The sequence below is a fragment of the Botryllus schlosseri genome, chromosome 2, assembly GCF_051294905.1.
Source record: "Botryllus schlosseri isolate E-star chromosome 2, Bs_hap1, whole genome shotgun sequence".
NCBI lineage: Eukaryota > Metazoa > Chordata > Ascidiacea > Stolidobranchia > Styelidae > Botryllus > Botryllus schlosseri.
In genome coordinates this window covers 117,935-137,022 of record NC_137237.1, presented here as the reverse complement: position 1 = coordinate 137,022, position 19,088 = coordinate 117,935, and the positions used below count along the sequence as shown (strand labels likewise).

The following is a 19,088-nucleotide window of genomic DNA, read 5'->3' as shown; positions in this document are numbered from 1 at the left end:
GTGGACCCACGACAATGCATGCTCCCTTCTGATCTGAACTTGCTGCCGTGAGGACGCGGAAATAAAGCTGTCTAAAAACTATCGTGAATCTCTTTACATCGACTATATTAGGAGGTCTTCCACACAGTCACCTGCCAACCAAGGCGGAGTTGGAGGCGTCTGTCTAATCATGTCCCGGCGTTTTCACGGTGAGGCAAAGATTTGCGTTATAAACAGCCGGATTATCACAGCTAGCATTCAACTCCGTCGCCGCAAACTGCATCTCGTGTGCGCGTATGGACCTACATCTCCGGACACCACTGCCTTCCCAGCTGATACGCTCGCCTTCTACGACCAACTAGAAAGTATTATCTCTACCTACCCGCAGCGCGACATAACCATGCTGCTTGGGGACATGAATGCCACGTTGGCCGAGCGCTCACAGCGAGTTCGCTTCCCAGTTGGCAACGAAAATGGCAACTCTGAACATTTCACCAATCTACTCGACCGCTGCGACCTCATTCGTCTCAACGCCAACTTCTCTATGAAGCCGAAACGCAGGACAACATTTGACGGTATGCGCCAACGCAAGACACAGCTGGATTATATCTGCTGCAACGCTCCCGCACGGCGCCACTTCACGAACTGCCGAACGGTGCGCATGCTAACGACGAGGAGTGACCATCGCATGGTGTTGGCCACGCTTCGTGAAAGCCTCCCGTTCGTCCCGAAGCGTACACCGAACGAGCCCCTACCAAATTGGCTTGATCTCAAGGACACAAATAAGATGAAAGACTTTACCATGCACACAGTCGACGCCCTCGAAATCCAAAATACTATACCGACCGCCTTTGCGCCACTTGTGGCAGCAGTCAAGAACGCAGCCCGCGAAACGCTCGGTGAGGCACAAAGCAAGTCACGGCCAAAATTAGCCTGGGATACCGACCCAGCGGTGCTCACTGCACGCCAGAACCTCAAGCAAGACTCTCAGACGTGCCGCGTACACCTCTGGAACACTTGACGCACATAGCGATGCTAACGAGGCCGCTCTACACTTGACTAACGTTTACAACGCTGCTCGCAAGGAACGAGTCGAAGCTATTGCTCTTTCCGTGGAAAACGAGTTGGAAGCAGGCCGGTCAAGAGCAGCCTGGAAAGCCATCGGTGAACTAGTTGGCTCCAAGGGGACCCGCGTGAAGGCCTGTACGCAAGACCTCGCATCACACTTCGAGACCCTCTTATCTACACCTGCACCGGACATCGATGTGCTCGTTGCACCGCCTTCATTAGCAGCAATTCCTCTCTCGATCAATACAAACCTAATCACGCTAGCTGAGCTCAGGATAGCCATGCGTGATGTACCACAATTCAAGGCCACCGGTACGGACGGCATCCCAACGGCTGCGTACACCCCGGGCGTTGCATCTTTTCTCCTCGACGTCATGAACGGTGTCCTTGAAGGCGGCCCGGTGCCGCCCGAGTGGCTCGAGAGCGAAATCGTGCCTATATACAAGAAAGGCGCTGCGAGTGACCCAGCGAATTACAGAGGCATCTCCCTCCTGCAGACCGCGGTCAAGCTGTTCGACCGAGTACTGCTCCTTCTATCTACCAAGCTCCTGAATGTCCAGAATGTGACAGCCCACCCATTATGGGTGTATGTGATGATTGTTAGTTACTATTGTGATGGTACTGTTATTTCTAGGGCCGCCAAGTGTCTAGCACCGACTACGTAAAAATGGACACTTGGTGGAACCATGACAATGCATGCCCTCTTCTTGTCTGAACTTGCTGCCGTGAGGACGCAGAAATAAAGCTGTCTAAAAACTATTGTGAATCCCTCTACATCGACTATATTAGGAGGTCTTCCACACAGAATGGATTTCGACCATCCCGCGGTACAACAGAGCATATCCTGGCACTGCGCACAATCATTGACACCTGCCGCTCACACAAAAAGAATGTTGTGGCTGTCTTTGTTGACTTTGCGAAAGCCTTCGACTCGGTCTCGCGCCCAGCCATGGCGAAGATCCTCGGATTCTATGGAATTCCTGAGGTGATGAGGTACGCCATTATGGCGAGCGCGAGCGCGAGTCCGAACAGACGACGGTCCAAGCGGAGATTTTACCACTTCGGCTGGCGTGCTTCAAGGTGACACTTTGGCACCATTCTTGTTCGTGATAATCCTTGACTTCATGCTACGAACGGCCTTCCCGGACAACTCGGACTTCTTTGAATGGCGGCCACGGCAAGGAACGCGTACGACTCGCGAGGCTATCCACGTAGGTATTCTTGCCTACGCAGACGACCTCGCCTTGCTTGCCCCGAATACCGTGACGGCACAGCGCCTCATCAACCAACTAGAGGCCGCCGCCGCTCTTATTGACCTCCAGATCAATGCCAAGAAGACTGAGGTTCTGGCCATGCTAACTCTGCCGGAGAACGCGACACCAATTCAACTGGGAGAAGTCAGGCTCATGAATGTCAAGAGTTTTATATACCTCGGTATTGACGTCGCAGACTCTGGAAAAGCACTGAAGGCGAGGCGAGCAAAGGCCTGGGGCGCGGCAAGGCGGCTACATTGGCTCTTCCACTCAAGTGCCTCACCCCAACTCAAGACCCGCATTTTCCGTGCCACTGTCGAGCAGGTTCTTCTTTACGGAATAGAAGCACTCACGCTGACAGAAAAGCTGGCTAAGACACTCAACGGCAACTACGATGCACTCCTCCGCTACGCACTCGGCATCCACCACCCGGAGCACATATCCACCAATGCTCTGCGCAAACTCACGAAAACGGTCCCATGCCGTTTGCTGGCTGCTGAACGACGCTTGCGCTTAATCGGTCATCTAGTGCGGCATCAAGACGATCAACCAGCCGCCGCCATCATCAACCACATTCCGACGGAGCCATGGCGCAGAGGTGGCTGGAATAGAACCATATGGCGCTCAACAATAGAGACCGAGCTAGCGCAACGCGGGCTATCGCTCGAAGACGCCCACGACCGCCCACGCTGGAGGCGCTTAATAAGGGCCCAAAACTGATTATCTTGATGTTCCTTTGTTTCCTGTTTTCTTTTGCCCTTTTATTTAATTGAAAGCCGATAAATATATATTTTATATATATAAATTTGATAAAACGGGCATCAATCAAAAGCTGCCGCTGTACTGATTACGAAAATATAAATTTCATTTTGCTCATGGCCCTGGAACCCCCACAATCAGTCTCGAATTTCTCATTGTTATGGGGATTGGCATAGTGACGCAACAATGCTGTCTGGCGAAACGAGAGCGTAGCTCAAGAACAAATGAGTGGCTGGGCGGCGAGTGTGAGTGCTCAGCTGACGTCGCGGCAATGGGCGCTGAACTTGTGTTTCGAAGTACAATCGCGTCGCAGAGAAACGAAGCGATGGTAATACTTTCTATAAGGCGCTTCGGTAGAAGCGAGCACACTAATTTTCAGCTTTTCCTTGACTTGTAAGGGTAGAACTGGGTCCACAGGCTGCATTAGGGCCCTACGAATTTTCGCGCATTGTCATTCAACTTATAATGATCTTTCCGTCTAGGTAACTGATAGAAATCCACAAAATGTGCACATAGACAGCAACAAGTTTAGGTCAAGGTCAAATTAAGTGCAAGAAGAGAATAGAGATGTACGGACGGATCATAGTTTTTCAGGATCCGGATTCAATAATACCAGGACTGGTCAACCTGTAGCCGTACAAGGGAAATTGTGCGGCCGTCGACGTCGACACTTGATTCGTTTAGCATATGTTGGCGGCCGAATTTTTGAGAGATCTGAATTCATTTTAAAAAATTTCTTCGTGCTATGCGCGATTCAAAGCTACTTGATTTTTTGATATAGGCAGCACCGTAACTGCCGCACCTCAAACCCCCCAATTGGGGGGGGGGGGGCGAGCTCGAAGGGGGCCCAAAATTATTTCGTGAATTAGCATAAATCATAGAGTATGTTTTGAAAATTTATGCAATTTTTTCAAAATTCAAAATTCAAGTTGCCATTTTTCTATATTATTGGGTATTGGGCCATTACCGCGCTACGACCCACCAAGACACACAATCAAGTTTTAGGCCATATAACATGCGACTCCAAGAAGTGTGCCAGAACGATCGGCAGCGAGAAAAGCTTGGCCGAAAAGGTCTATGCCAGTGCTCTTCAACCTTTTTCGACGTGGTACACCCTTTTAACGTTTGCTCAAAACCAGGGCATGGTATGGTATGGTATGATATGGAAGTATGGTATGGTATGGAACGAAATTTCGGTATGGAATATGGAAGAGTGCAAGTATGGTATGGTATGGAAATTTCCCGAGTATGGTATGGAATGTTATTTCCATACTTCCATACTTTTCCATACTTAGCCAGTTTTGCCAGAATCATTGCAGTGATCCTACCTTCGATTTGTCAAATTGATTGCAAACCTCAGAAAATCGCCGACTGTCTATGTTCATATCTCAAATTGCGATTTATCACTCACTCCCCCCGGTCGACATCTATTTTAAGACAACAAAGTAGCGCTACGCGCATATGAAGGAAGATAATATTAATAAGTAATATTCAAATCAAATCAAATCTAAATATCATATAAACGAATGAGATTCGACCGCTGTCGCGTAACAACTTGCATTTCAACTTGCACCTCCAGTCCGTAAACTACCAAGAGAGTTTTAAAATCCTAGATTCTGAGAATGTAAAAGTTACATAAATGTTTTTATCAATTTGTTGAACTTGAAAATAGCGCTTTGGTAGGATGATCATCACGCAATATCTATTTGACTTAACCGTCATTGTAATTCAAACATAAATATAGCGTGTCTTGGAGAGTCATTGCGATATGCCGGCCTCCAACACCCATTAAACTTCCTGAAATTTGGTTATCTATGATGACAGAACATACATCCTGATCTTGCCTAACGAATCTAATGTGTGGCCCACAGATTGATGGGAAAAATAGATATTTATTCCGCTGTTTCAAAATGATTGTAGGGATGTAAATTTATATTCTAAGACAGAGGTCTCAAACTCAAATGTGCTCGCGGGCCAGTTTTCCCGTTTTGACGACGCCGCGGGCCGCAGCACTTATAGGGGTGTTCTATGTCTTTCCGAGTAGGCCTTATTTGGCGGGAATGAATTGTCCTGTTGAAAGTGAGCCGATCCAGAAGACTGACAGTAAACACACATCGTCAAAATGTGATTTACTCTTGTATCAATTTAGGCCTGGCACGAAAAGAATCATCACATTTATAACTATTTGAATAGAATTGTTGTTGTACTTATGATATATATTAATTATAAGATATAGACACCATATGGGCGGACAAATGTATGATGCCATCATAAAAGCTATCGGGTTATAATTTTGCAGCTACTATGAATATTTTGAATTTAACAGATTGATAATAGAGACTGATCTGATATCAAAACATTTTCAGGTTGAGAATAATTGTAATTCCAATCCGGGATTCGGGTGTACTTCTGATATGTAGGCTATTAATCTCATGGCCAAATATCCTCAAATACAGGAGCAGAAAAAATATAAATATATTAATGAATGTGTCTTAGAGATTGAAGTGTCGAAACGCCGAACGGCCCATTGTTGTTACATCGTTGGAGCGTACCACTATACGGTATTCGGTACCTTGAAGTGGCCTTAATTACATCTTTGGTCATTAAACCATGTTATTAACAGATTACCCATGATTGCCATAACTACTTGCTTAGTTAGCGAAATACCATGCTGCGACCTTCTGATCTATTACTACTCCACTGATACGCGATTAGTTTGTTGCGTCCACGGTTCTAACAAATTCACTGCATTCCGAGTCACTCCGAGTCAACTCGAGTCATTTTCATTTTGCCATCGAGTTAGCCCGAGTCTGAGTAATTCTAAGAAATGTCGCGTCCAGTTCCAACTCACCAATTTCAGTCACGAATCGTCTAAGGGTCAGGTTTTGTCATAATGAATTAGAAATGTGGCGAAATAGTGAATCTTCCCTAGCATGGTATAACGTTTGCAATAGATGTGATAGTGAAGTCTGATGAATAATTTCAAGCTTTCGGAGCAATTTATGAGGGAATTTCGACTTTATAACCTGAAAAGATATATGTGACACTTATATATTGTCAAATTATTAAAAATCTAAAATGTCGTCGCGGGCCGCACAAAATGATCTGGCGGGTTGCATGTGGCCCGCGGGCCGCGTGTTTGAGACCTCTGTTCTAAGATATATTCTAATGCAGTGGTTTCGATTTAGGGTCTTTACGGTATTAACCTTGTTTATTAAACGTCTGTATGAAAGGCCGATCGTATCTCTAATATTTAGGCCTATTATCTCATTTGCAATTCAGCGATTCGTATTATCAATGCCTCCAATTAGCGAGAATCGACTTGACAGCGGCATGCGATCTCCCGCATATATGTTGTTATTTCAGTCGCATGCGAAATGGTGTGATAGAAATCACCTGATTCGTTATAATAATAGTTCATATGTATATTCAGGTAGATCGCGGACTCTCTAATTCAGTGATTCCCAACCTTTTTCCACCCACGTACCATTTTGAGGTTTTATGCAGTGCTCGCGTACCACCTATATAAGTTACGCGCGTTTCCACCATTTATGACGTCATACTCACGTATTTGACCTATGCGAGGTGTATTATCAAATTCTATTAAACTAGGCCAGGGATGTCAAACATACGGCCCGTGGGCCGGATCCGGCCCGCCAGACGATTTTATCCGACCCGCATAGCAATTCTGAGTACATTGAAAAAAGATTATATTATCCATCACATCCACAGTATTAAACCAAATTACAAAGTCCGCGTTGACAGTTGTATTCATCACAACGCATACGCAGGAATAACGCCAGATTATGACTAAAGCAGGGGTGGCCAACCTTTTTGCCATTGACATTTCGACTACTCGTGTAGCCTACGGCCGCATTCCAGAGCATAGTCGTAATGAACGAGCTGGACGCCAAATACCAAACTTAAAGTGTCTATGTCCATTTCTGGTAAACTCCGGACCAATCTATTTAATGGTAGGCTTACTATGCGCACCAAAATCGCGAGTGGTCACTGGTAATGTTAAGGAAGGAAGTGCTCATAGTCGCGCGAAGCGCGAAAAAAAAGGTCAGATTCACCAATGAATTTCGTCATTGATATTAGTAGTTTTACATATCACCATCAAACATTTATTCTTTCTCATCCCATGTGATCAGATTCACTGGTATGGAGTTGATGTAGGGGTGTTTTCGAAAATTTAACGCAAGGTATAAATTATGATGCATCTTCGGGTGGGCCAATTGGTATTAGTCACTTTGTAGCAAGCTGGTATTTATTGACCTCCCATCAGGATTGTTAGTATAGTGAGGAGCACACGATTCCGAGCTGATATTTCCATGTGAGGCGCATCACTTTCCATTGATGTTCGCATCTGTATTGTGGGGCTCTGATTGCAAAGGATGCTACTATATTAAAATCGAAAAATGTAGTCGCATTGAATCGCGCGGAGCGTGAAGAAAATTTCAAGATTAATTAAAATCTTTCAAGAAGTCGGGAGTCAATTCGTAGATTCGAATTGTATGTCGACGGCCGCCAACACATACTAATTGAATTACGTGTCAACTGCCGCACAAATTCCCTCTTACGGCCGCAGGTTGGCCACCCCTGGACTAAAGCAAAGGGAACACTGAAATATGTCTACTTGTATCGCCGGTAATGCAATTGTATTCAACCGGACAAATATCGTATTTTCGCCAATTTCATTGCTCGCAAATATTGGTGTTGCGACTCGCTAGAATGAAACCCCTACGATCCGTGTATTATCTATATATGCTCGATAATAAAGTATTCCAGCGAGAAGTAATGGCACGAGGCAACATTTTGGATTCCGTTGACTGGTCCGGCCCGCGAGCGATTTCATGACTTCGTTCCGGCCCGCGATGCAATTTGAGTTTGACACCCGTGAACTAGGCAATATCACCCAGGGTTGATGGGATATATGGAATTGTTTCTTCACCACCAGTCACAAGAAGAACAACATGATGAAATAACAACACACATTCAAAAGCCAATCTATTTAACGCGATGGCTGCATTTGTTTATTTTCCACTAGCTTGTCGATGCGTTTGCTTACAGCGCATCGAAAGTCATGCATGGGCGCAACAAGTCGGTTTCGCTTCTTCGACTTGATAGTTATCAGGGATGAAAATCCTTGCTCGCATTCCCACGTATAAGGAAAAATTAGCAGCTGATGGGTAATCGCGTGCGACGACGTCTTCTAAAAACTCAAAATCAACCTCACCTGAACTAGTAACTCCCTTCGGTCGAAAAGGAAACAGAATCTACTCGCGTACCACCTGGAAGACCTTCGCGTACCACTAGTGGTACGCGTACCACAGGTTGGGAACCACTGCTCTAATTGATAGCATAGCTGGACTTGTGACAGACGAAATGAGATATTTCTTTTGAGTTATGTAGCGTGCGAAAGTGTAGCTTATGGCGGGTCGTATCTAACAGCAGGAAATTTATCTGGTCCATGCATTGTTTGGCATTTACACGTGTAAATTGATGCTACCTCGCTACATTTGGAAATATTTCAAGCCGTTCCTATTTTTCGGCCGGCTTACGCATCTATATTTGACGGGGGCGCAACAATGCGTGTTGTACGGTCACCAGTTCACTGCTCATTCATTTCATTGCGTGCTGTTCAATTCTGGGATCTTGACTTTCACATATAGCAAGTCTTTACAGACCAAAGTCTGACCAAATTTTACTGGAGGGAGCAATTTTGAAGGGCGGGAATATGGATTTCAAGTTGTGGGGAGTAAAGAAAAGAGGGTTGGGAACCAATCTTCTAATGTCACTATACCTTTGGTTTATGTAATTTTGTAGATGATGTTACTGCTAGCAGTCCGTTACCACACCGGATTTACATGCCATGCGATTCTGTTGTGATTTGCAAATAATCCCGCGTGTAGGCCTATATATACGTTCCGTCATCGAGGATTAGGCAACATACATTGCTGACGACATATGATATAAAGAAACTGTGCATATCATTGGTGCATCAGGGCTGTTTAAATGGATGATGTCATCCAAAATAATTAGAATAAAAACGCCGCAACATTTCCACATAACAAAAATAGAATATCACTTGAGAGGTCGGGTAAGTCGCGAAAGTATGGAAAAAGTATCAAATAGGGTATGGAAGAATGTTGCTATGGTATGGAAAATTGCCAAGTATGGTATGGAACGATTTGGCGGGTATGGAGTATGGAAAATTCCCATTCCATTCCATACCATACCATGCCCTGCTCAAAACTCGTACACCCCTGTTCATTAGGGGTCTTCAAAAATGACTTTTTTCCTCAAATCGTACTGGCTACTTGATAAAATTAATAGGTTACCCAACTTAAGCCTACACACCAAATTTTGTTCAATTCCAACCAGTAGCCGCATGGCTACGGAAGAAGAAAGTTTCTATTTATATTATAAAAATAAATAACGTAAAATGTGAAATTCTTCTGTTCACTTCATGAAAGTATTAGGTTGTCTATAAAAATGATGTTCTTCAAATTTGGTTCAATTCCAACCAGTAGAAGCGTAGTTATTGCCGTCAAAAAATTTGGATTTGAATAAAATAGTATTTGGTTACAGAGTCTACTCGCAGCCAGTTAGGCCGCCCGCCACGCAAATTGGAGTTTATTTCGTGTCAGCCCCAAAACAGCATGACATTACGAACGATAATCAACCTAAATGTAACAGTATTGGGGAGAGAGTAGGTAAAGCAGAAGCGGTAATTCAGATCAGCGATGATAGCTGGCGCACCAGCCTACTGCGTATCAGGCCTGCCCCACACCACACACAGTCAATAGTATAGCACATAGGCTGCAAGAGATGTCAGTAACCTCAGGTCGTATGCCGCTATACACAGTCTATTGTCGCTACTTTGCATCACTAATAACAAAATACTAAATTGCAAATGTATGGCGAAATATTGGACATAAAATCGGCATTTTAAAACAAAGGGGTTTCGATTTCAACATGGAAGCTGTTTCGACCCTGGCTGGCTACGTCACTTTATTTATGTGTATTGCGGTATTTATTAACGTCGGGTAGGAACTAGGAAGTACCGATTCAAGAAGTCTGAGCTATCGCGGCGGCAGTGGCGTAGCGGCCACTGGGCGGTTCTGGCTCTGCGCCAGGGGCGGCAGTCTCTAAGGGGGCGGCAAAATGAGGCTGCACAGTGAGAGAGAGAGATGGTATTCTTTTTCGCCTGCACCATCGAGATGCTTTGGCGACGGAAATGCGATACGGTCTTCATAGTTAGGTCAGGTCATCTAGTCTGCACCCCCGTATTTTTTCTCCTCCGTGATTGCCGAGATAACCGGGGATACTAGTTTTCGAGTCTTTGGTCTGACCCGGCTTGGGATCGATCCCACGTCCTACCGATCAAGAAGCCGGACGCATCAACATTACACTATCTCGCTCGGCACAGTGCACAGTGTACACAGCCGGCTAAAAGAAGCGTAATTCGTAGTCCTATACCCCGTGAGCTAAAATTTAATCAAACAGGTCTCAATCGAAAGCTAGTGTCACGCTGATTCCGAAAACATGAATTAATATGTTAACATGGCCGTGGAACCACTCCGAAATAGCCGTCAAGGCCGATTTTTCGGACAGTTCGCAGAAAAAGGAGAGTGCCTGGCGAACAATCAGAAGAAGCTGGCCTAAGTGTTGTTGAAGAAGTTAGACGATTCTTGTTTCAAGCTTTGGACAGATTTAAACTTGAAGCTGAAACTAGTTTTACCGACATACACCACTTAAATGATATGTTTGGATTTTTGAATTCCCGCACGCTGCTGCAAAGCGAAAGTCACAATTTATTCACCAGCGCTTTTAGAAGCACTTATGACGACGATGTGGACTTTTTGGAGTTAGCTGCGAAAATTGTCATGCCATATACCTTCGAATTAGGGATCATATAAATCAGAAGATTGCTAGCTTTTCGTAAAACCAATATGAGGCCTCTACGACGAACACAAATTAAGATTTGATCATATGAAGTTGTTCAACTTGAGATTTTAAAAGGGTCAAGAGGCTTCTGCGGAGCAGTGAACCACGTTTGATCGTAGCGCGACAGCGTTTGATGTGTTACAGTGGTTAGATAACGCAAAGCTAGCCTACTTGGTTCGACACCATATTTATGCTCGTGTCTGAAACTTTATCAGGCCATTGGTGTTTCAATTGCGAGCTGGGTGAGGAGCTTCTCAAAGCTCAAACTGATTAAGTCTTATTTACGTTCTACCATGAATGATGATCGGCTATCAGCTCTACAAATTCTGTCTATAGAAAGAGACCACGTTCAAAAACTTGAATTTGACGATATCGCTGATTTTGCTTTGAGGCGGCTATTGATTTTCTATTTGCACAATACTTTCGTTCGCTATTTCTTGTCTTTATTATTTTTGGCCTAATTAACGTTGAGACGGTGAGGCTGAGATGCGGCATATTAGGGGGGCGGCATTTTCAACGAGAGCCAGGGGCGGCAGCACATGCTGCTACGCCAGTGCGCAGCGGTTTCCTCAAAAATCACTAAAAGACAAATAACTAGCTGAACACATGTTCGTTAACTGCATACTTTCAAACACCAAACGGAACCATTGGTCTATTGCCGACGGCTAAATGAATAGGAGAAATATTTGCTTATGACATCACAATCAAGCGGTGTACCGGGGCCTATCGTAGGCCCCGGGTGTACAGTATTACACTCGAGATGACATCGTACCATTAACCTGTGCGTCAACCTGTACTGACCCATAAACCTGTCTTTGTGATAGCTAGCCATCGGCTCATTGTAATTCGGATCTGGTACACCCCTGTACACCCCATCCGGTTGGTACACCCTTTGCGAATTCTGGTACACCCTAGGGTGTACGACAACCCCGGTTGAAGAGCATTGGTCTATGCCCTTATGCAGACCGAAGACTTCGTCATATAGGCTATACAAAATACGTAGGTTTAATTGTCCATAGGCGCCTAAATGACTGGCGCCGAATGTTCCTGTCTTTGCAATCTGAACCTCGCAAGACAAATAACATGCCGCTGGGAAAAATTTTATGCCAGTGAAGAAATACCAATTTGAAATCGTGTGCGCCTCTTAGTTTAGAAGCCTACGTTTGGGCGATTCTATATTTTGTGATATAGCAGACTGGAAGTCACGAAATAACATCATGTAACGAAGTCATATCAACGGGTCCGCCCGCCCGAAGATGTTTAATCATTACGGGCCCTCCCGTTTTCAAGACACTTCACTCAGCTCTACCGGTAAATCTAATTACGTAAGTAGAGAGGACAATAAATTGATAGCATAATATATATGCAATCGCCGATCTGATTGACCGATTTTATCATAAATTATCGAAAATTTTCGCGTTTCGCGCTGGCTCACAATACAGTACAGATAATTTCGTGACAAACGCGAACAACGTGATGGGGGTCTGACGAAGTGCTGTTTCGGTCCTGCCAACGGGTATACGCCCGAAGATGTTTAGTTATTATTGAGTGGCCCTACCTTTTCAAGCACACCTCACTCAGCTCTACCGGCAAATCTGATTATGTGAGAAGAGAGAAGATAAAAATTGATAACAAATATGCAAATCCCGATCATAGTGACCGATAAAATCATGAATTCTAGAAATTCCCCGCGCTTCGCGCGCTTAGGCGACAAAAGCTGATTGACTAAACAAACTCCCAGTGAATATGATGAATAGCGGTAAACAGTGTATTGGCGGATGGGTTCGCCCCCCAGAAGTTCGGTCTATAACCCTATGGGGGGCCCAAGGCCAAAGTTTGGGGGGGCTGACGAAGTGCTGTTACGGCCCTGGATATAGGCCCAGGTAGTTCCATTTGATATCTGAATCCCACAGTGCAGAATCGAACACTAGAAGGAAACGATGCGCCCCACGAAGAAATACCAATTTGAAATGTTATGCTGTTAATTACGAAATAAATTTGTTTCTGGAACATTTTGGCGTTCCTATATCCTTTCACTATTGTACCGAAAATCCTGATGGTAGGTCAAGAAATAACAGCATGTAACAAATGGACTAATAACAATTGTCTCACCTCAACATCACTTGTCCTGAAATTTTGAATACACCCCCCCCCCCCCAGAAAATCTACCGGTGACTATGATCACACGGGCTGAGAAAGGATAAATACTTGATAGTAATATTAGAAACTTACTAATATTAGTGAGGAAATTCATTAATTAATTTGAAAAGATTTTCCGCGCTACGCACGACTACAAAACCAATCCCATCAACTATTCATAACATGCATGACAACTCGCGTTTTTGGTGCGTATACAACTATACATAGTAAGCCGATAGGAATAAGTAGCCTATATTATTCGGATGTTCGACGGAAATGGACATGGGCAGTTTAACATGGGTATTTGGCGCCCAGTGAATTCATTACGCCTATTATGCACTGGAATGCTACCGTAGGCGACGTTAATAGGCTAGGCTAATCGAAATGTGGCTGCGAATAACATAAATGTTGACCCCCTGGATAAGACGGTATCCTTATCTAATCCAGATCCTGTTTCCGTCTTTAATGTTAACAACACACGCTACTTAATTATGTATAGACGGATGCATAATTTCCGTTATACGATCACAGGTTGGCTACCCCTGCTATACACGTCGGAATCCGACAAAAACTTCGATATACGAATTCAATGCCAAAGCCAGATGATGGACGGCGGCAAAAATTCAATGTAGACTACTCACCGTGAACACGATTCCCCCGATCAGAGTCCCAGCTCCCAAACTACAGCAAAGGCAGCAATTGTAAATCAGGGGCTCCTTCCTCGAACCGAGTCTGTTTTGACTAGAAATTACTTCGTCGTCAACCACGACAACCTTGGCTTTTTTGCTTTTCTTTTTAGGTCGTTCTTCGTCGTCACCACTTTGTTTGTCTTTCTTAACTTCATTCTGTTTCTTTACAGCCTTTTTATCCGGGAAGAAATTCAGTCCCGAGGTCTTGGGTTTTTTGTCTTTTTTTCGGGCTTGCTCGCTCGTCTCGTGTGACGCCACTGCGGTTTCGTCATCCTCTTTATTCTTTTTCTTTTTAACCGTTTTGTTTTTATTTTTATTCTTTTCATTTTCTTCCGAATTCTCGTTGTCCGCTTTTGTTTTGTTGTCCTTCTGTTTGTTTTTTTCGTTTTGCCGATTTTTCGGCGTATCGTCCTCCCCAAAATCGTAATCGGGCAATCGACTCGACTTGCTGGCCTGGCTCGAAGCCACGCTCACGCATGAAGTCGTTCTGCCGTTCAGGCCTTCCGTGACGTCACCATCTTTGTCATCCACTTGTCTCGAGTCGTTATCTCCCATTGTTTCAGAAAGCGGTCACGGTCAGAGTAACATTTTTCAGCTACGGAGTCACAAATTGTTGGAAAGCTATCGCTGAAAAATCTATAAAACTTAATTAGGCTGCCGCTTATAAGCTGCAATCATATTCAAAATGTATTCCTAAAGGTTTGTGCTATATAACCTACCCATTTCCAACTACAGCTTTACTTACTTTTTCAAATCCGCAACTAGAACTAGAACTAGAACAGGGGTTCTTAAAGGGTGGGCCATGGCTCACTAGTGGGCCATAGGAGCATTTGAGGTGGGCCACAAAGCTATTTTGAAAATTTTATAATTTATGTAAGTTTAGTTATATTTGTTATGTTAATCGCTAAAAATATATTCATACGATCTAATTATACGTAGGCTACGTAAAGCTTTTCATTCGACTCTGATGAGACGTGTTGGCACGTATGGAGTCAGCATGTACAAGTCCAAAACGGGGCTAACAGCAACTAAAATAATTACGAGTATATATTTACTGGAAGGTAATGCTGAAGTAACCAAGCATTCCGGCAGGGGCTGGAGCACATGTCGTATGCCGTTGAAAGGGGTGTGCAATAAACTCAGAATGAAATGTAATTGATGTATAGATTTACTGTAGGCTTCTTAGGCAAGTCGTGCTATTGTAAGATAAAATAGCCATAATTTCAAATTAATAGCAACTTCTGGTGGAGGTATAGGCCTACTGCACCACCGCAACAAATCGTAACGGTTGAGGAGTTAGCGGAGTGCATTAATATATGGAGTCGGTTTAATGACCACCCTGATATCATTGCACATAATCTAAGAGTCACTTGAATTGATTGTATCATTGGATTGAATATTCTGACATCGCAACTTCAATTGGTTTGGCACAAGATGTGTTATTGCACGCATATTAAAAAAATCTTTCGCCACTTCTCTGCAGTATCCCATTCACCAATGAATTGTTTGAAGCTGACCCAGACTGAATATACTACTCCCCACCATAGTGGAACTAAAATCCCAATCACACGATGGATGCGTGGATTTGATGTTTGTGTATCGCGATGCGAATGGAGCAGCGGACGATCATAATATACACAGAAGTTTCAGTCTATGATCTACCAATGCCGTAACTGCTGCACCGAAATCCCCGATCGCGGGACCTCGAAGGGGCCCAAGATTATTTCGTTGGTCGTTTATTGGAGGATATTTATTTGACTTGAAAATTTTCTTCGCGCTTCGCGCGATTTAATAGTCTTAAAGGTCTACGTTTAGTTATCATCGGTAAATTCGGATACAAATGCGCATATTTTAGAGAAATATGCAGATCGGCGCAATCAATTACCACGCATTGAACAGGATTATGACTCCAAGATGGGAGGTGGGCCACAGCACATTTTCAAACCGGAAAATGGGCTACGGCCAGGAAAGGGCTGAGAACCCCTGTACTAGTCGAAATGGGAGGATATACGGCGGCTTTCGTCCCCCCTCCAGCTATGACAACCTCCGACGGCCAACAGCAACGAAAATAATTTCTATTATATAATAACTGAACGTTAATGCTGAAATGTCCAAGTATTCCGGCAAGGTTATAATGGATTGAGGGGTTGTCACAGCACATCAATCGTCGGAGTCGGTCTAAAAATGTCCGGCCTTGAAATCATTGCACACAATGTAAGAGTCACATGAATTGGTTGTATCAATGGATTTAATGTTATTACATCGCAACTTCAACAGTTACAAGACATATACTAGGTAGGTGCCTACATTGTATTACTAGCATATTAAAAAAAATTCTCCACTTCTCTGTAGTATCCCATTCATCAAAGAAAAATGCGTATATTTCAAGAGAAATAGCTATATCGGCGACGATTAGCCTACCACACATTGAAATGCACTATGACCACACATTAAAATGCACTAAGAGGTGGGCCACAGAACATTTTCAAACCGGAAAATAGGCCACAGCCAACAAATGGCTGAGAGCCCCTGAACTAGAACGAGTAGGCCTACTACTTACTTATCAAAATACGCAACTAGAAATGGAACTAGAAAATACTCACTTTTTAGAACTAGCAACTAGAAATACTCACTTTTCAAAATCCGAAACTAAAATTGCTCCTTTTCAAAACTAGAACTAGAACTAGAGCTAGAACTAGAACTAGAACTAGAACTAGATCTAGAACTAGAACTAGAACTAAAAATAAAACCAGAACTAGAACTAGGCCTACTCACTTTTCAAAATACGAAACTAGAACATAAAATACGCAACTAACTATCGAAAAAAACAACTGTCTAGATTCAATTTCGAATCAACTCATTCATTTTTATTTAATCGGAATCGGATCAGTTTTTCTCATTAACATCAGTGCAAGTTTGAAATAAAGGGGATTTCGACCCCAAAGTCCGCCCCTGGCTACGCCACCATTACTGGTGATGACTCTGAGCTAGAAATCGCATCAAGAACGTCACACAACAGAGCACCAGAATCGCAATTCACGCCAGACGAGGAAGATCGTTTTCTAGTTGATCGGCAACTATTTTTAAAATACAAAACTAGAACTAGGACTACTCACTTTTCAGAACCCGCTCCTAGAGTTAGAACTATAGCTTCTCAAAAGCAATAGTCAGTTGACCGTCAATTTACTAGACCGGTAGTTTGCACAAGTCTGACTAGATTCCACTTTCCTGGCAACGACCGTCGCGATCTCAAGCATTTGATCAGATTCGATCGAATGCGTCGTCGATATGACGCAACATTGTGCGCTAAAACCAACTGAACCGGACCATCATGATTTATATTAACCTCTCACTCGCTGATGACGCTTTTACAGCAGTCTAAAGATTACATTCGTACCTCTGCGGGTTAATACTTTGGAGTGAAATCAGAAAAACCGCCCAAGGGTGCAAACGCGATCAGTTCAGAGAAGTAGCGACTCCGCAATTGCGAATCAATAGACTTCGACCGAACACGAGTGTCTCACTTGACTCGTTATGAATCATTATATGTTTGAATTACCAAACCAAGAGACGTGGGTTACCTACTACGCAAAAATGTCACATGAATTATTGATTCAAGTCTCGTGTATCAGGACCGAAACGGTCTTTTGTCTGTTGGAATCAACCACATGTTCAGAGTGAGAAAACCTAATTCTTTCATGACTTTCTGTTCTAGTGAAATTCATCAAAATACGTAGGTTCTGAGTTGTATTGAAAACAGGAAGTGGATTTTTAAATACCCTGTTACACATATTCTAAATTGATTCAAACAAACGCCATTTAAAAATATGGTATTTTCTCGAAACTTGCATAACTATATCATAATTATATGATATTTTCAAATAAAACAGGTAGCATAGACGACTTGGACCAGAAATGTTCGGCGTGTAAGATATGGAATGGAACACTCGGCAACGTTGTTGGTTCAACAGTTATAACACGCAGATTATATAATCACTGGAACAAAACGAATGGGTGAATATTATTCAGCCCTCAAGATGACCGGACCTGACATATCGACATCGTCTTCCGTCACATGCCACCTCATTTTGTCTTGTGTCTTACAAAAGCCTAGAAGTGGGCTGTGCTACAAGTCGGCAGATATATACGGAATCAAAAATGCAGAAAATCGGCCTGGTGTAAATGACCGTTGTAGTCGACAAACACCATGAATACCCCAAACAAACAAACAAACAGACAAGATGTAAATAACAATATAATAATCGTCAGCCAAACTATTCCAAATATGCTGATTCGTTGCTTCAACAATCGATATTAAGTTGAAAACAGCTAATTATGGGATTTATCAGTATCAGTCAGAGTTGGATCAATTGTAATTTGTAATGTAATTGAATGTAATTAATTACATATTTCAATGTAATTGTAATTGTAATTGTAATTTGACAGAAATTTTGCTCAATTACAATTTCAATTACATTAAATTGCTATTGAGACCTGACAAGCACAACATAAAATAATTGACTTATAATGCATTCTCTTTAAATGTCGACAAGGAATTTGGTGGATCCATTCGTGGAAGCCCTTGACTGCGCCCTTGCGGGCGAAGTTTTTTTATTTTTATCGCTATTCTGGCCTCGGCTGCCATTGTATACAATTATTAGATTACTCACCAACGGATGGATTCGCAACGCGTGACTCACGATTGAATACGCCGAGAGGCGAACTGCTGAGCCGGCTAAAAGCAGCAGAATTGATAGTCCCATAGCTAACGATCCAAGCGTCGAAATTTGATATGTATGGTCCTAATCGAAAGCTAGTGTCGCACTGATTCCGCAATAAAAGTATATTTCCAGGCAATGGTACCATCCCAAAATAGTCGTGAAAGTCTGGGAATCGGCATTGTTCTGAACAATCGCTGGGAGTAATTGGTCATTGTTGTGGTCATGCTGCTGCGGCGCTCTCACTTTTCAGAACAGTCGGCCTTAAACGGCTATTTTGGAGCAGTTACATTGCCCTGACGAGATTTTAATTTGTATTTTCGGAATTAGTGCATCAATAGCTTACGATAAAGACCAGATGCATCAAATTTGGACGCCTGAATCACCAGCTCTAGGACTACAAAGTTTGCTGCTTTTAGGCGGCTCTGCAGTACGTTTGTCGGTGCATTCATCCGTGACTCACATCTTGCGCATCTATCCGTGGGTTGGCAATCTACAATAAGCTTTCAGATCACGATGCTGCATCGTTA

At 43.4% G+C, this 19,088-nt stretch overlaps 1 protein-coding gene across 3 annotated transcripts in view; it reads right to left on the bottom strand.

Moving 5' to 3' along the window:
- LOC145432659 (uncharacterized) overlaps positions 1-18,118 on the bottom strand; it is an 88,383-nt gene extending 70,265 nt beyond the window's left edge. Inside the window, exons 1-2 of one of the 3 annotated variants that reach the window (XM_080309508.1) lie at positions 16,957-18,118; positions 13,793-14,476 (exon numbers count right to left, since the gene is read on the bottom strand). In XM_080309508.1, the coding sequence (XP_080165634.1) occupies positions 13,793-14,395 (603 nt within the window). In that variant the 5' untranslated portion in view covers positions 14,396-14,476; positions 16,957-18,118. Of the gene's footprint in view, positions 1-13,792; positions 16,453-16,956 lie in introns of those variants that run through there. The other 2 variants (XM_080309513.1, XM_080309504.1) reach the window with 2 other exon arrangements.
- Between the last annotated feature and the right edge of the window lie 970 nt (positions 18,119-19,088).